The sequence below is a fragment of the Maudiozyma barnettii genome (genome assembly GCF_903064755.1).
Source record: "Maudiozyma barnettii strain CLIB 1767 genome assembly, contig: KABA2_03, whole genome shotgun sequence".
NCBI lineage: Eukaryota > Fungi > Ascomycota > Saccharomycetes > Saccharomycetales > Saccharomycetaceae > Maudiozyma > Maudiozyma barnettii.
The window spans coordinates 657,491-669,776 of record NW_024545240.1 but is presented as its reverse complement, the minus strand read 5'-3'; the positions used below and the strand labels follow the sequence as shown (position 1 = coordinate 669,776).

The 12,286-nt window shown below is 33.0% G+C and overlaps 6 protein-coding genes across 6 annotated transcripts; 3 read left to right on the top strand and 3 right to left on the bottom strand.

Moving 5' to 3' along the window:
• Positions 1-567: 567 nt before the first annotated feature.
• Positions 568-1,545, top strand: URE2 (glutathione peroxidase; the record flags this gene model as incomplete). The annotated part of the gene is made up of 1 exon (XM_041549759.1): positions 568-1,545. One exon carries the CDS (start codon positions 568-570, stop codon positions 1,543-1,545), a length of 978 nt encoding a protein of 325 aa, XP_041405693.1.
• Positions 1,546-2,371: 826 nt separating this feature from the next.
• ELA1 (elongin A) lies at positions 2,372-3,790 on the top strand (the record flags this gene model as incomplete). Its single annotated transcript, XM_041549758.1, has 1 exon — positions 2,372-3,790. One exon carries the CDS (start codon positions 2,372-2,374, stop codon positions 3,788-3,790), a length of 1,419 nt encoding a protein of 472 aa, XP_041405692.1.
• Positions 3,791-4,643: 853 nt separating this feature from the next.
• PDR16 (phosphatidylinositol transporter) lies at positions 4,644-5,717 on the top strand (the record flags this gene model as incomplete). Its single annotated transcript, XM_041549757.1, has 1 exon — positions 4,644-5,717. One exon carries the CDS (start codon positions 4,644-4,646, stop codon positions 5,715-5,717), a length of 1,074 nt encoding a protein of 357 aa, XP_041405691.1.
• Positions 5,718-6,153: 436 nt separating this feature from the next.
• Positions 6,154-7,014, bottom strand: CSL4 (exosome non-catalytic core subunit CSL4; the record flags this gene model as incomplete). The annotated part of the gene is made up of 1 exon (XM_041549756.1): positions 6,154-7,014. The coding sequence occupies one exon, from the start codon at positions 7,012-7,014 to the stop codon at positions 6,154-6,156; it is 861 nt and encodes a 286-aa protein (XP_041405690.1).
• A 348-nt stretch (positions 7,015-7,362) lies between these two features.
• BNI4 (Bni4p) lies at positions 7,363-10,095 on the bottom strand (the record flags this gene model as incomplete). The annotated part of the gene is made up of 1 exon (XM_041549755.1): positions 7,363-10,095. One exon carries the CDS (start codon positions 10,093-10,095, stop codon positions 7,363-7,365), a length of 2,733 nt encoding a protein of 910 aa, XP_041405689.1.
• Positions 10,096-10,761: 666 nt separating this feature from the next.
• On the bottom strand, positions 10,762-12,075 carry KABA2_03S06688 (uncharacterized protein; the record flags this gene model as incomplete). Its single annotated transcript, XM_041549754.1, has 1 exon — positions 10,762-12,075. The coding sequence occupies one exon, from the start codon at positions 12,073-12,075 to the stop codon at positions 10,762-10,764; it is 1,314 nt and encodes a 437-aa protein (XP_041405688.1).
• Positions 12,076-12,286: the final 211 nt, after the last annotated feature.

Here is a 12,286-nt window from a genome sequence, read left to right as displayed (position 1 = left end):
TTTGTATTTCGAATTTTGAATTTTATATTTATATATATATGTGTGTTTCTCTCTCTCTCTCTCATTAAATAAATTCTATATGGTCAGTCGTTGTTCTTGAAAGGTCCTCGTTTTAAGCAAAAATGGCTTGTTATGCAATGTGTGATACTATTGCCGTGCGCAAAGCCGGAGAATCTCTTTCAGAATCAGAAGATGGCTTCAGATAAGGTTGACGATTTTTGAGAAGACCATCGATATAAAATTACAATATGATATTTAACGCATTGAATGCCATTAAAATTTTACACTTTAGAGAGAAATGGAATAAACGATAGACGAGAGCAACTTTATTGCATATTGTTAGAATTTTTTGTTTTTGTTTTGTGCTTCTAACTAACGTTCGTTCCTCCGATTCTATATAACAGAGTTAATTTCCTACCATTTAGAGAGGATTAAATAGGGTGCTTACGACAAAATAAAAGCAATTTCTACAGATTATATTTACTGAGGGGACTAGTTATTATTTTTTTTGGGGTGAATTAGAACAAAGATTTAAAATAGTTATAAATTGTTTGCTCGAGTAGCATAATGGTAAAAAAGGGAAATGATAAGCCCACTGCTGGGAAAGAACAAATAAAACAAGGCAATACGAATCCTATATCCCAATTATCTAGTGCCTTAAAACAGGTTAATATTGTAAGTGCCGAATCCGTTCCGAATGATGTTCGATTTGATATAAATGGCGATACAAGTTTAATGGATAGTTCTCAAAATCAAAATGATGAACCTCAGGAGTTTTCTAGAATTACAAATTTTTTCCAAAATCAACCACTTGATGGTTATACGTTGTTTTCACATAGATCTGCGCCAAATGGTTATAAAGTGGCAATTGTTTTAAGTGAATTGAAATTAAAGTATAATACAATTTTCCTTGATTTTAATAAAGGGGAACATAGAGCTCTAGAGTTTGTAGCAATGAATCCCAATGCAAGAGTGCCTGCTGTTATCGATCATGGTCTGAATAATTTAGCTCTGTGGGAATCTGGAGCTATATTATTGCATTTAGTAAATAAGAATTGGAAGGATACAGGAAAACCTACTTTGTGGTCAGATGATTTGGCAGAACAATCCCAAATAACAGCATGGTTATTTTTCCAAACTTCTGGGCATGCACCAATGATTGGACAAGCTCTCCATTTTAAATATTTCCACACACAAAAAATTCAAAGTGCAATTGATAGATATACGAACGAAGTAAGAAGAGTATATTCCGTCATTGAGATGGCTCTAGCTGAAAGAAGGGAAGCATTAATAATGGAATTTGATTCCGAAAATGCTCAAGCCTATTCTTTGGGAACTACACAGATGTCGCAAAGCAAATTCTCTGAGTATCCTGTATGGTTAGTTGGTGATCAGTTAACAATTGCAGATGTATGTTTTGTTCCTTGGAATAATGTCGTTGATAGGGTTGGAATAAATATTAAGACGGAATTTCCAGAAGTTTACAAATGGACGAAACATATGATGAGAAGACCTGCTGTAAATAAAGCATTCCGTGGTGAATAAGAAGATTATATCTTTTTTGTTTTTAAGGATACTTTGTTCCATGCACTGAATTCTTATTTTGTATTATATAATGAATATGTTCATGTGAAAACAAAAAAGAAGAATATTATATAGAGTTTGTAACGAATGTATTAAATGATAATGAAAATTGCTATTAGAATGGTGAAAAAAGATTGGACTTGTTCAAGTTTGTTAAAAATTATTCCACCAAAAGATGATAAAATAATTTATTCTAAAATTGTAAATTATCAAACAAAATATAAATTAGGAAAAAAAAATATTATGAAAGATATTATTTGAATAAGAAAGTTTCATACTAACTAAAAAAAATGAGAATAAAATTATATGACCCTTTGGGAACAACATTCTAATAAAACCAGTTCATCTTTGTATGTCCTTTGGCTGGATCATTCTTAAATAAACATGTCTTCTACTGAACTCCTATCATTTTTCAAGTCATCGGTTTCCATTTGCGGAATGACAAGAAAAGCTCTCCTTTCACTAGTAACAGCGCTATGTAAATTTCTGAATTTAGGTAAATGAAAGAATATCTGAACCTAATAGGATATTTGTTACCGTTCCTAGTTGTATTTAACCAAAGGGATCATGTTTAATACCACATATACATAATTATCTGCATTGTTTTCTTTTTATTTTTGCATCACATTAAAAGTAAAGAAGGAATTATTTCAATTCAACAACGTACATAATTAGTACTGTTATCTAGTTTCATAGGCTCAAACGTACCACACATATCCTTCATCTGCACAGATATAGTTTATCCCCCCCTTTGTTGGTTAGTTTTAATGCAATTAATATATCTAATATGAATGAGAATGAATCAGGAGGAAGGAGGAAAAGGCTACGAAAATTGAGTGAGTATTGCCAATTAGAATTAATGAAAAATCCTAGATTATTAGAAAATGTAGCCAATGTTCCATATTATTTATTAGAAGAGGTATTTAAACAAATCAACTTGGAGCCTTCTCATTTGAAAAAATTAGAAGAAACCAATATTTTTTTCATCTTTGAAGATGATGATCTATGGTTAGAATTCCTTAAGAAAGAATACCCAACAAATGTCCCTCATTCTTACGTCAGTAATAAGACACTCATTGAGAATTATTATATGAAGATCTATGAAAGATATGAAGATCGATTAGATGAATATGAAACTGATCTATTTGACAGGTATGTTATGAATAAATTAAAGAAAGATATTCAAATAAATAAATATAAGATCCCATATCGTATGTTATTTGAACATTATTATAAGGATGCAGAAAAGAAGAAAATGAAGAGTGCAGAACGACTTAGGGAGAGTGTTCATAAACTTGATCAAGAACGTAAGAAGAATCAAACAGTTACAGTAGATTATTCAAAATTCATTCATAACAATGCTCAGGCAAAGAAAGGCCGCAGACGTAAAGAATTCTGGGATGATCGGACACCAATTAAGAGCATTGACAAATATAACAGTAGTCAACATCGAAATATTACAAATAAGACACCACCTGCAAGGATAGCATTTGGAGGGGTCGCTGGGCGACCATTACAAAAGGCTCCAACGGTAATTCGGTCACCTATGACTGAAATGAGAGACTCTAGAACAAAATCTATGGACACTATGACACCATTAGTTAGACATAAATCTAATATATCTGATAAGGATAATGAATCATATTCTGATATGAGTAAATCTGATAGTGATAATAACCATTCACCTAGAAGGAAAAGACCGTTTCCATCAAGTAGAAGAAATCAACCCACCCAAAACATTTTCCTAAAGAAGAGAACTCCGAGCCGTGCCAGTACGATATCTACTTCTAAATACCCTGAGATTACTGATACTGGTAAAACGGACCATCGTAGAAATGATTCTACCATGATGAAACGATCATTGACAGAGAGGACACCAAATATTACGATCAAAACTACATCTATTCTGACTTCGAACCCCACAAGTACTGTCACTGAACCGGCTAAAAGATCATCACAATCTACTAAAACTAATTCGATCAACCGGGGGACAAAGAAACTATCTAAGTTTTTCCATCATACGAACACCCTTGAATCTCAACCGAACAAATCTTTGCAACCCACCAAAATTGCTATAACAAGACACACCCCAAGCATACCTACCAATGTTGAACAACCTTCAGGAACTAAAGCCAGTCCAAAACATGGTAAACGTCTCACTTCGTTGAAGAACTATTTAACTGATAAGGGAATTGATCCAAGGTAGCACGTGACTGCCGGAACGATCTTTAGTTAATACTGGCACTTCCGTTCCGTTCCACTTTTTGTTCCCGTCTCCGAACACTGTGCACTTCGGTCGGTCTCTTTCATCCGCGGTATATGAAATACCAGATAAATTTATTATTATCTGGCTTTCTTGGTACGGACAATTCACTGAACATCCAGAAATGCATATTTCACCCGCCACATGACCTGCCGCGGAAATAACGAGCGAATCACAGCGGCGGCGAACGAAAAAAATCAAAAAATTTTCAATCGAGAAAATCCCCCCAAACAGCAAGCAGCGAGCAGCGAAAAGTGAAAATTTTTTTTGTCGGCAGAAAGCAAGAAGCACAAATTTAGCATGAAAATTGAAAAATTGAAAGAGTTGAAGAATACCTTTTATTTGCTTTAACGGACGAAACAGTCATCTCACATAGCAATTATGAACTTGAATAAACATTACGTTACGCGAATTGAATAATATCGTCCCTTCATAGACGCGAACCCTGTATGATCTATCTGCCTCTCGTTTAACTAAATTTTTATTATTATTCAAAGTTAGTGCAACTCTTTAGCTTTTATCGTTATTATTAACGATAACTATGGATTTTGGTCGGTTGTTATGCAAGTAAACATTTTTCACTTGCATCATTACCATTCATCTTCTTGGTCTCTTAATCGGTATATGTACTATATATATGCAGGGTGTAATAATTTTTCAATTATCCATAATTTTTTTTTTGTTCATTATTTAACGTTATTTTTTTTTTAATCAGTAGATTATTTTATCAACAAGATCTTGTAAAATACAAACAATCAATAAAAGTATATTAAAATATATATCATTTTAGTCAAATATGTTTAAAAGATTTTCTAAGAAGAAAGAAGAACCTTCTGATTCTGATTTAAAGAAAAAAGAAAACTTGATTAAGATCGATAAACCAATTGGTAATATACCAAATTCAATCACAATCCCAGATGAGAAGAAACTTGATGAAGAACAAACTAAAAAATATAAAATTGTTTTAAAACATTTCCAAAATCCTGATTTAAGAATTCCAAATAGTGAAAAACAAATTAAGGATAACATTCCTGAAACTGATGAAAATTCTGCTCCTTTAACCGAAATCGAAAAAGCTTGGGTCACTAGAGAATGTATTTGTCGTTATTTGAGAGCCACTAAATGGGTAGTAGATGATTGTAAAGATAGAATAGCTGGATCGATTGCTTGGAGAAGAGAATTTGGTATTAGTCATTTTGGTGAAGAAAATGGAGATGTCATAACATCAGATTCTGTAAGCATTGAAAATGAATCAGGTAAGAATGTTATTATGGGTTATGAAAATGATGCAAGACCTATCTTATATTTGAAACCTGGTAGACAAAATACCAAGACTTCTCATAGACAAGTACAACATTTAGTGTTCATGTTAGAAAGAGTCATTGATTTCATGCCTCCAGGACAAGATTCATTAGCACTTTTGATCGATTTCAAAGAATATCCGGATGTTCCAAAGGTTCAAGGTAATAGTAAGATTCCTCCTATTGGTGTCGGGAAAGAGGTATTACATATCTTACAGACCCATTATCCAGAAAGATTAGGTAAAGCTCTTTTAACAAATATTCCATGGTTAGCTTGGACTTTCCTTAAATTGATACATCCTTTCATCGATCCTTTAACTCGTGAAAAATTGGTTTTCGATGAACCTTTTTCAAAATATGTACCATTAGATCAATTAGATTACCTTTATGGGGGTGATCTTGCTTTCACTTATAAACATGACGTATATTGGCCAAACTTAAATGATTTAGCTAAGGAGAAAAGAGAACATTATTTAGCAAGATTCCAAAAATTCGGTAGTGTCATTGGTCTTAGTGAACTAGACTTAAGAGGTGATCATGAAGAAATGTTGTTCCCTGTAGAGGCATAATAATGTGCCTAAAATTTTATAGAATGTTAAAAGCTAAATTCTAGTTTTTCTAACCATTTCATTTATCTTCTAACCTTAATTTTTTGTTTCCAACCGCATTTTGATTAAGTATTATGCAATTAATATTTCATTATCCATCCTCATATCATCATTAATTCATTCTGTTTTTTCTTAAACTTATTAACGTCACCTCCATTCATAACCATTTGCTTACGTCTCCATAGATTTATACATACATAAACTTTTTAAAATTATAAATATTTACATAATTTGTACCCATTTCAATATCAAAGTATTACTATAAATTCGAACAATTTATTGTCAACATTCTATTCCTTTTTAAAATAATTTTAGTCAGTGCTTAATTATCGCTGATTTATTTCAATGATTAAATATATAAATCCATGTTATTATATAATATGCATAACCATCATTATTAGAATGGGTTTGCACATTTACGTTTTTCAGTAATACCTGATAATGGCGAGGTCATACTTAACCAATCTGTGGCGTACATCAACCCACCAGCACCATTGTTTGCCCTTGCAAATACAACACCGAGATCATTACGTGCTGTCGTTAAGTAGTAATTGTTACCATCACCAAGAGAAATTACTTGTGCTTTAACGATATCACCAGGTTTGAAGCAATCAATCATTACAACTTTATCTCTATCAGTGGCCCTTACATCTTGTGATCTAATTATGCCTCTAAATGTCTCACCTACATCTGAAGATGCTTGTGATACAGAGAATGTTTGTGCACCTGACCCACCTTGTACAGCAACTGTACCTGTACCATTTGTCCCTACACCACTATCAATTGGAATATTTTTAGTACTAACAGCTAAAATCTCAACATTAGCTCTTTGCAATGAAATCCTGCTCACACGGCAAATAATAACATCCCCTTCTCTAGGCAATATATTGTTACTTTCACTTCTTCCTTGACTTTGCTTCATAAGCTCGCTATTACCTACACTAATCATTTTAAACTGTATCTTTCTTGATTGATCAAGATTCTTATAATCTGCAGGGGCATCAACATCATATGAATACACCTTACCAAGTTTGGTACTTGAGATAACTGTCAGTTCTTTACTATTTGTGGAACTGTTATTAATCGGATAATTTATTAGTTTTGTACCGGTACCATTTATATACATTATTATCGTAGGGTCTTCCTTCATGGGGGTGTCATTATCACCATTGGTATTATTAGTTACAACAGGTTCTAAAAGATCAAACTGCGGAGCTAAGATCTGCCCTGGAATTGCTTGTTCTGGTAGTCCCTGCATAATAATCGTGTGTATATAGTTTTAATCTATTTGATGTGGTTCAATGATAATCGAAGAAAGCGTATTCGTACTCTAAGTTTGGCCACCAGTAAACTTTTCTGTTATTGAGTTTAATTATTTTCAAGTCTTCTATATATGCCTTTACAAAAATTTTCAAGTCATCGCGAGGCAAAAATTTATCGTCTCAAATGGATTCCTAAGTGTTAGTTACTTATACTTTGGAATAAGGCAAAAATAAATATTACAAAGTACGATCTACCTTCAAATTAGATAAAAAATAATAATTGTATTATTATGCTTTTAACTACATTATTTAGAATATATATTATTACTGTCTAATTGAACCTTCTAAAAATACTGCGTGTAACATTTTGAAGATTCATGAACCTCCATGTTGTTCTTCAATTCATTCAATTCTACCTTAATCATTTGAGCCAATTGAGGTGTCAGTTGGTTACAAGTTCCTATATCCGGATGTCTATCATATTCAAACTCACCATATGTCTCATATAATATTATACTTGCAGAAAACGTAACACAACCTTTAGTTTGTTCTTCTTGTTCATTTTCTATTGTAGCAACCTCTTGAAGCTCATTTGAGTCAACCATTATCGTAGAGTTCAATGAAGGACCAGTTAGTCCCCTGAATGACATGGAGATAGGTCTATCGTTACTTTCGAAATCTGAATCTAAAACATTGTGTTTTCTTTGAGGAACAATATCATCCATGCCATGGTCTTCAATAATGTCATTGAAATTTTCATGATCAAAATCATCATTATTTATTTCGAAATTGTCATACTCGTCTTGGTTCATTTGGATACCCAAACCTTCTTGCTCTGAGGAAATAAAATGATCATAACCTCCATCTGATAATCCTTCAGATTCTTCTGGATCTTCTTTTGCAATATCAACATCAATGTAAGCTGGAGCTAATGTGGATCTAAATGAATCTTCTGGATTTTTATTATTTTGATTCATATCCATATCCAGATCAATACCTTCGCCGAAATTTATGAGATCTGCGAACTCCATGATATCACTCATCAATTCAGGGTCGTCATTTGCATCATCGTTTGTAATATTTGTTTGCTTAAGATCTTTTTGAATTTGAGAGTCATATACATTTTCTTTTCTATAATCATTTGTTAGTTGATCTAATTTTTCCTCGACAGAGGCTAATAAGTTCTGGTTATCTTCTATAACGTCAACGTCAAAAGCATCATCAATATCCGAATGCAAATTATTCGAAGGATATGCATCTATTCTATCAAATCTCCCACTTCTTAAAATACTACTTGCAGGACTCTTTGAGAGATCAGGTGTAGATAAAATAATATCTGACGCAGTAGTGACGACCATACCTTCACTTTGCGCATGAACAGATAATGTATCAATTGACATTCTCCTTAAACTTCCTGAACGTTGAGATCTATTTCTTTCAATTTTTACAATCGAATCAATTTCATCGGCATCTAACAATTTTGGAAAGAAAGCCTCACCAGAATCTCTCTTTTGAGAACTATCTGGAAAACTAGGAGCATCAAAATTAGGTATAATTGGCAATTCCTTCACCAGTTTGGTATCATTTGAAGAAGCAATTAATGTATTTTCAAAATTCAAAGGTGTCGGATTCCTTTTATTCTGTTTATTATTATGCAGCGGTTTATCTATAGATTTCTGTGGAGATGCCGTAGATGATGCAATTGTTGTTGAGTCAGGTTTCGTTGGTGTTGATGTTGCGGAAAGCAAACTTCCTTCGGTAGTATTGGATACATCCGAAACTTGTTTAGTAGTTGGAACATCTACATCTTTTCCTGTTTGAGCATTTGGAACATTTAATGTATCTGGTACTATAGATTTCCTGCGTAAAGTATTAAATAAAGAATTGCTGCTATGTGATTTCTTCGAAATTTTTTCAGTTGGCTCAGGTTCTTCTTCCCTATGGGACGATATGTGAGAATATGTTGCCGAAGTTGGCATTCCTTTATCCAATTCTTTATCAGTATTAGCAGAGTTGGCATTGATAGTTTCAGAGATGGACCTTGAATTTTTCCTTTTCAAAAATGAAAATATACTTTTCTTCTTCTTCTGTGTAGGGGCAGCAGGAGTTGATTTCCTATTTTCGGTATTCTTTTTAACTGCATCCTGTTTATATAATCTAGTCTTTTTCATTTCAATCTTTGAATTATGCTGTTGATTTTGTTTAGACGCTACGCCTTTCATTATTTCTGCATATGTATTTTGAGAAGGTTTCTCCTCCTCGACATGCTCAACTTTCTTTTGTGATTCCATCGAAGTCTTCTTGGAATTCATATATTTTTTGGGAGATGGAACTTCTTTACCTGCAGTTGCGAGACTAACACTATGACGTTTGTTGTAATTGTTGTAATTGTTGTAATTATTATTATTATTGTTATTATCGTCTACTACAGTTTGCTCGGTTTCAATTTCCTCCAATTCATTTAAAGTTTCTGGGATTGTATAATTTGGTAATTGATGTCTCGGAATACTCTGTTCCACTTTTGGAGTTGTCAAGAAATCTGGTTGTTCTGCTGTAGTATTTAAATTCACATTAGAAAATTGCATTCCATTTGGAGAATCATCTATATCAATTAAATTTGGAGAGGATGTAACCATAACAGTTTCTTTTATATTTTGATTCTCTTCTGGCTCCTCCTCCTCTTCTTCTACTATCGAATTCTCGAAAATCCTACTCGTTCTCATCATTCTATCAGCATTTTTGGATTTTTCATTTAAAATCTCAGATAATGCACTCAATGAAGGCGAAGTAGTCATATTTACAGTCTGTACTTCATCTTTCCTTGAATTGCTTCCAGGTTCTGAAGAATTCAAACAATTAGTAGTATTAGCATCATTTATTTTTGTAGGAGAACGTTTTCTATTGTTCATATCTTGCATGGAACTAACAGACATATTCAATGAATTATCTGACATCTCCTTTAATAGCAATGAGTTTCTAAAAGTTCGAGAATGTTCCAAAGCATTGATAGATTTAGAGGAGTAGAAAGAACTGTTCAGAAGATCGGAAGCTTCAAACTCCTTATCATGGTTTGTCATTGTAAGTATATATACAGCAGATCACTTCGTTGACCCAGGTACTATGAATAATTTGAGAAATATATTAGAGTATTGCCAACTGCGACTTTAGGAATCAAATTCTTAAACTCTCTTATTTTTAATCCGATACTCAAAGATCTTCAATTATTCTTATATATATATCCCTATAGATGATGAAAACTAGAGTTCAAGTGGAACCAGTTTCATATAAGTTCACGTTCATTCACACTTATATTAGCATTGTATGGCAATCAGAGGAAGAAGAACGAAATCATTCATTAGCAAATCTCAGAAAACAAAAAAAAAAAAAGATAATTAATTATTTCGCGGTTCTGCTGAGCTTTCAGTAAAGTGCGACGCGTTTCATATTTTTGTTTCTCCTTTCAGTTAAAAAGAAGTTATTTTTACAACAATAGAACCAGCTAGCAAGAAGAAGAACAGCAAAACTGACAAGTGATAATAACTATTCCGTTTTGGGTATGTTGATTGACTGATTGATTGATGGAGACCTGGTTAATTTTGTTAGGTATTATGTGATGGATGCAATTATTTACTAAGTTTGTGTATGTATGAAATTACTTGTATAAAGCCTTCATACTATCGCATTTAGATATATATGTGTGTGTTTGTATATAAAATGCGATAGAGTTTTCAATTGTTGTAATTCTACATTATACAACACTCTTTATTCTTCGAAGCCACAGATGTATGCCGTGGCATATTCTTGACCGTTGGGTGATGGATACCTTTTGCACATGCTGGTGCAGAGCGTACTTTCTGCAATCTGGCTTTGGTATCACCTTCAAGAAGAACCCTCTTTGGGTTATCCTGATGACCTATTATCTCCGGCGGATCAAAATCGATAGAGTTCCCAGAAACTATTCCTATATCATGACTCTTAGTCTCAGTTAAAACCGGATCGACACCATACACTAATAAACTATCTGCCAAATAAGAATATAACTTTGACCATATTCGTTCTAAGTTTGATGTAAAATAATGACCCAATCTATCTTGTAAAGTAATAATGAATGCACGACCCATTACTTCAAATTTAGTGTTATCAATTCCTAGGATTCTTGTATGACGTTTACCTGTGCTTCTTAATTGTTCGTCTATCTTTTTTATATTATCCAAATTTTGAATTGCTGAATCCAATAATATTGTAAACGAAACTGCTTGATGTCTCAAAGTTGGATAAGCTTGTAGCATTTGCTGATCAATATTAACTAGATTATCGAAGAACTGTGTACAAAACAATGATTTGCTTATATTTGCGTCATCATATTTCTTTCTATTGAAATCAGTGTCCTTTAATATAGATAATGTAGAATCGTCACCATTATTCGAAAAGGATGACCAACTGTATTTTCTTCCACTGTTCTCGGAATCATATTTTTCTAATATGTCACTTGAAGAACTACTAGATTCGTTACGCACATGATTATGATGGTGCTGATGATGACGATGATGTGAACTTTGCTTTTCAAGAATATTTGCCATGTGAGAAAATTGTTTTAAGTCATTATCAGTCAAGTCATCGTTTAAAATAAGATTCCATGATGATACGATTAAAATTTTTTGTTTATTATTCAGTTTAAGTTCAATTTTCTTAGTGGACCTAGTCAATACGGAATCCACATCACTAGGTGCGTAATCATAAAAATCATCATTATATGAAGAACCTTTACCGTTATTCCCAATTCTATTATCTCTAAACAAACTTTCAGTCCTTGATAACCGTGACATTTGCGATGATGTAACTCTGTTTAACGAGCTTGGATCACTGGAAGAAATAGTAGAGATCACAGGAGATATTGTAGTATCGTCATCCGGAACGGTATACACCAGGCCAATATTATCCTTTGTCGGGTCGAATGGTTTTTCACCAGTTGCTAGACTAGATGTTGTTGTATCAGTACTCGTAGTATAAGTTGATCCAGTAATACTACTGCTAGCCCCATCGTCGATAATCGTCATCTCTTTATTCTTGAAATTCAAACCGTTGTTTTATTTATACAATTATGAGGTACTTTCCTCCTTGCCTTTATTTTAGTCTTTAGATTAAAAGTAATATATAATTCTCTTGTTGATATGAACCCTGTTCTAATAGGCAATAACAATATATGTGAAGAGTTAGATTGATAAACCAACAATGAGCATAGAATTTGCTAGATTATTGTACGATATA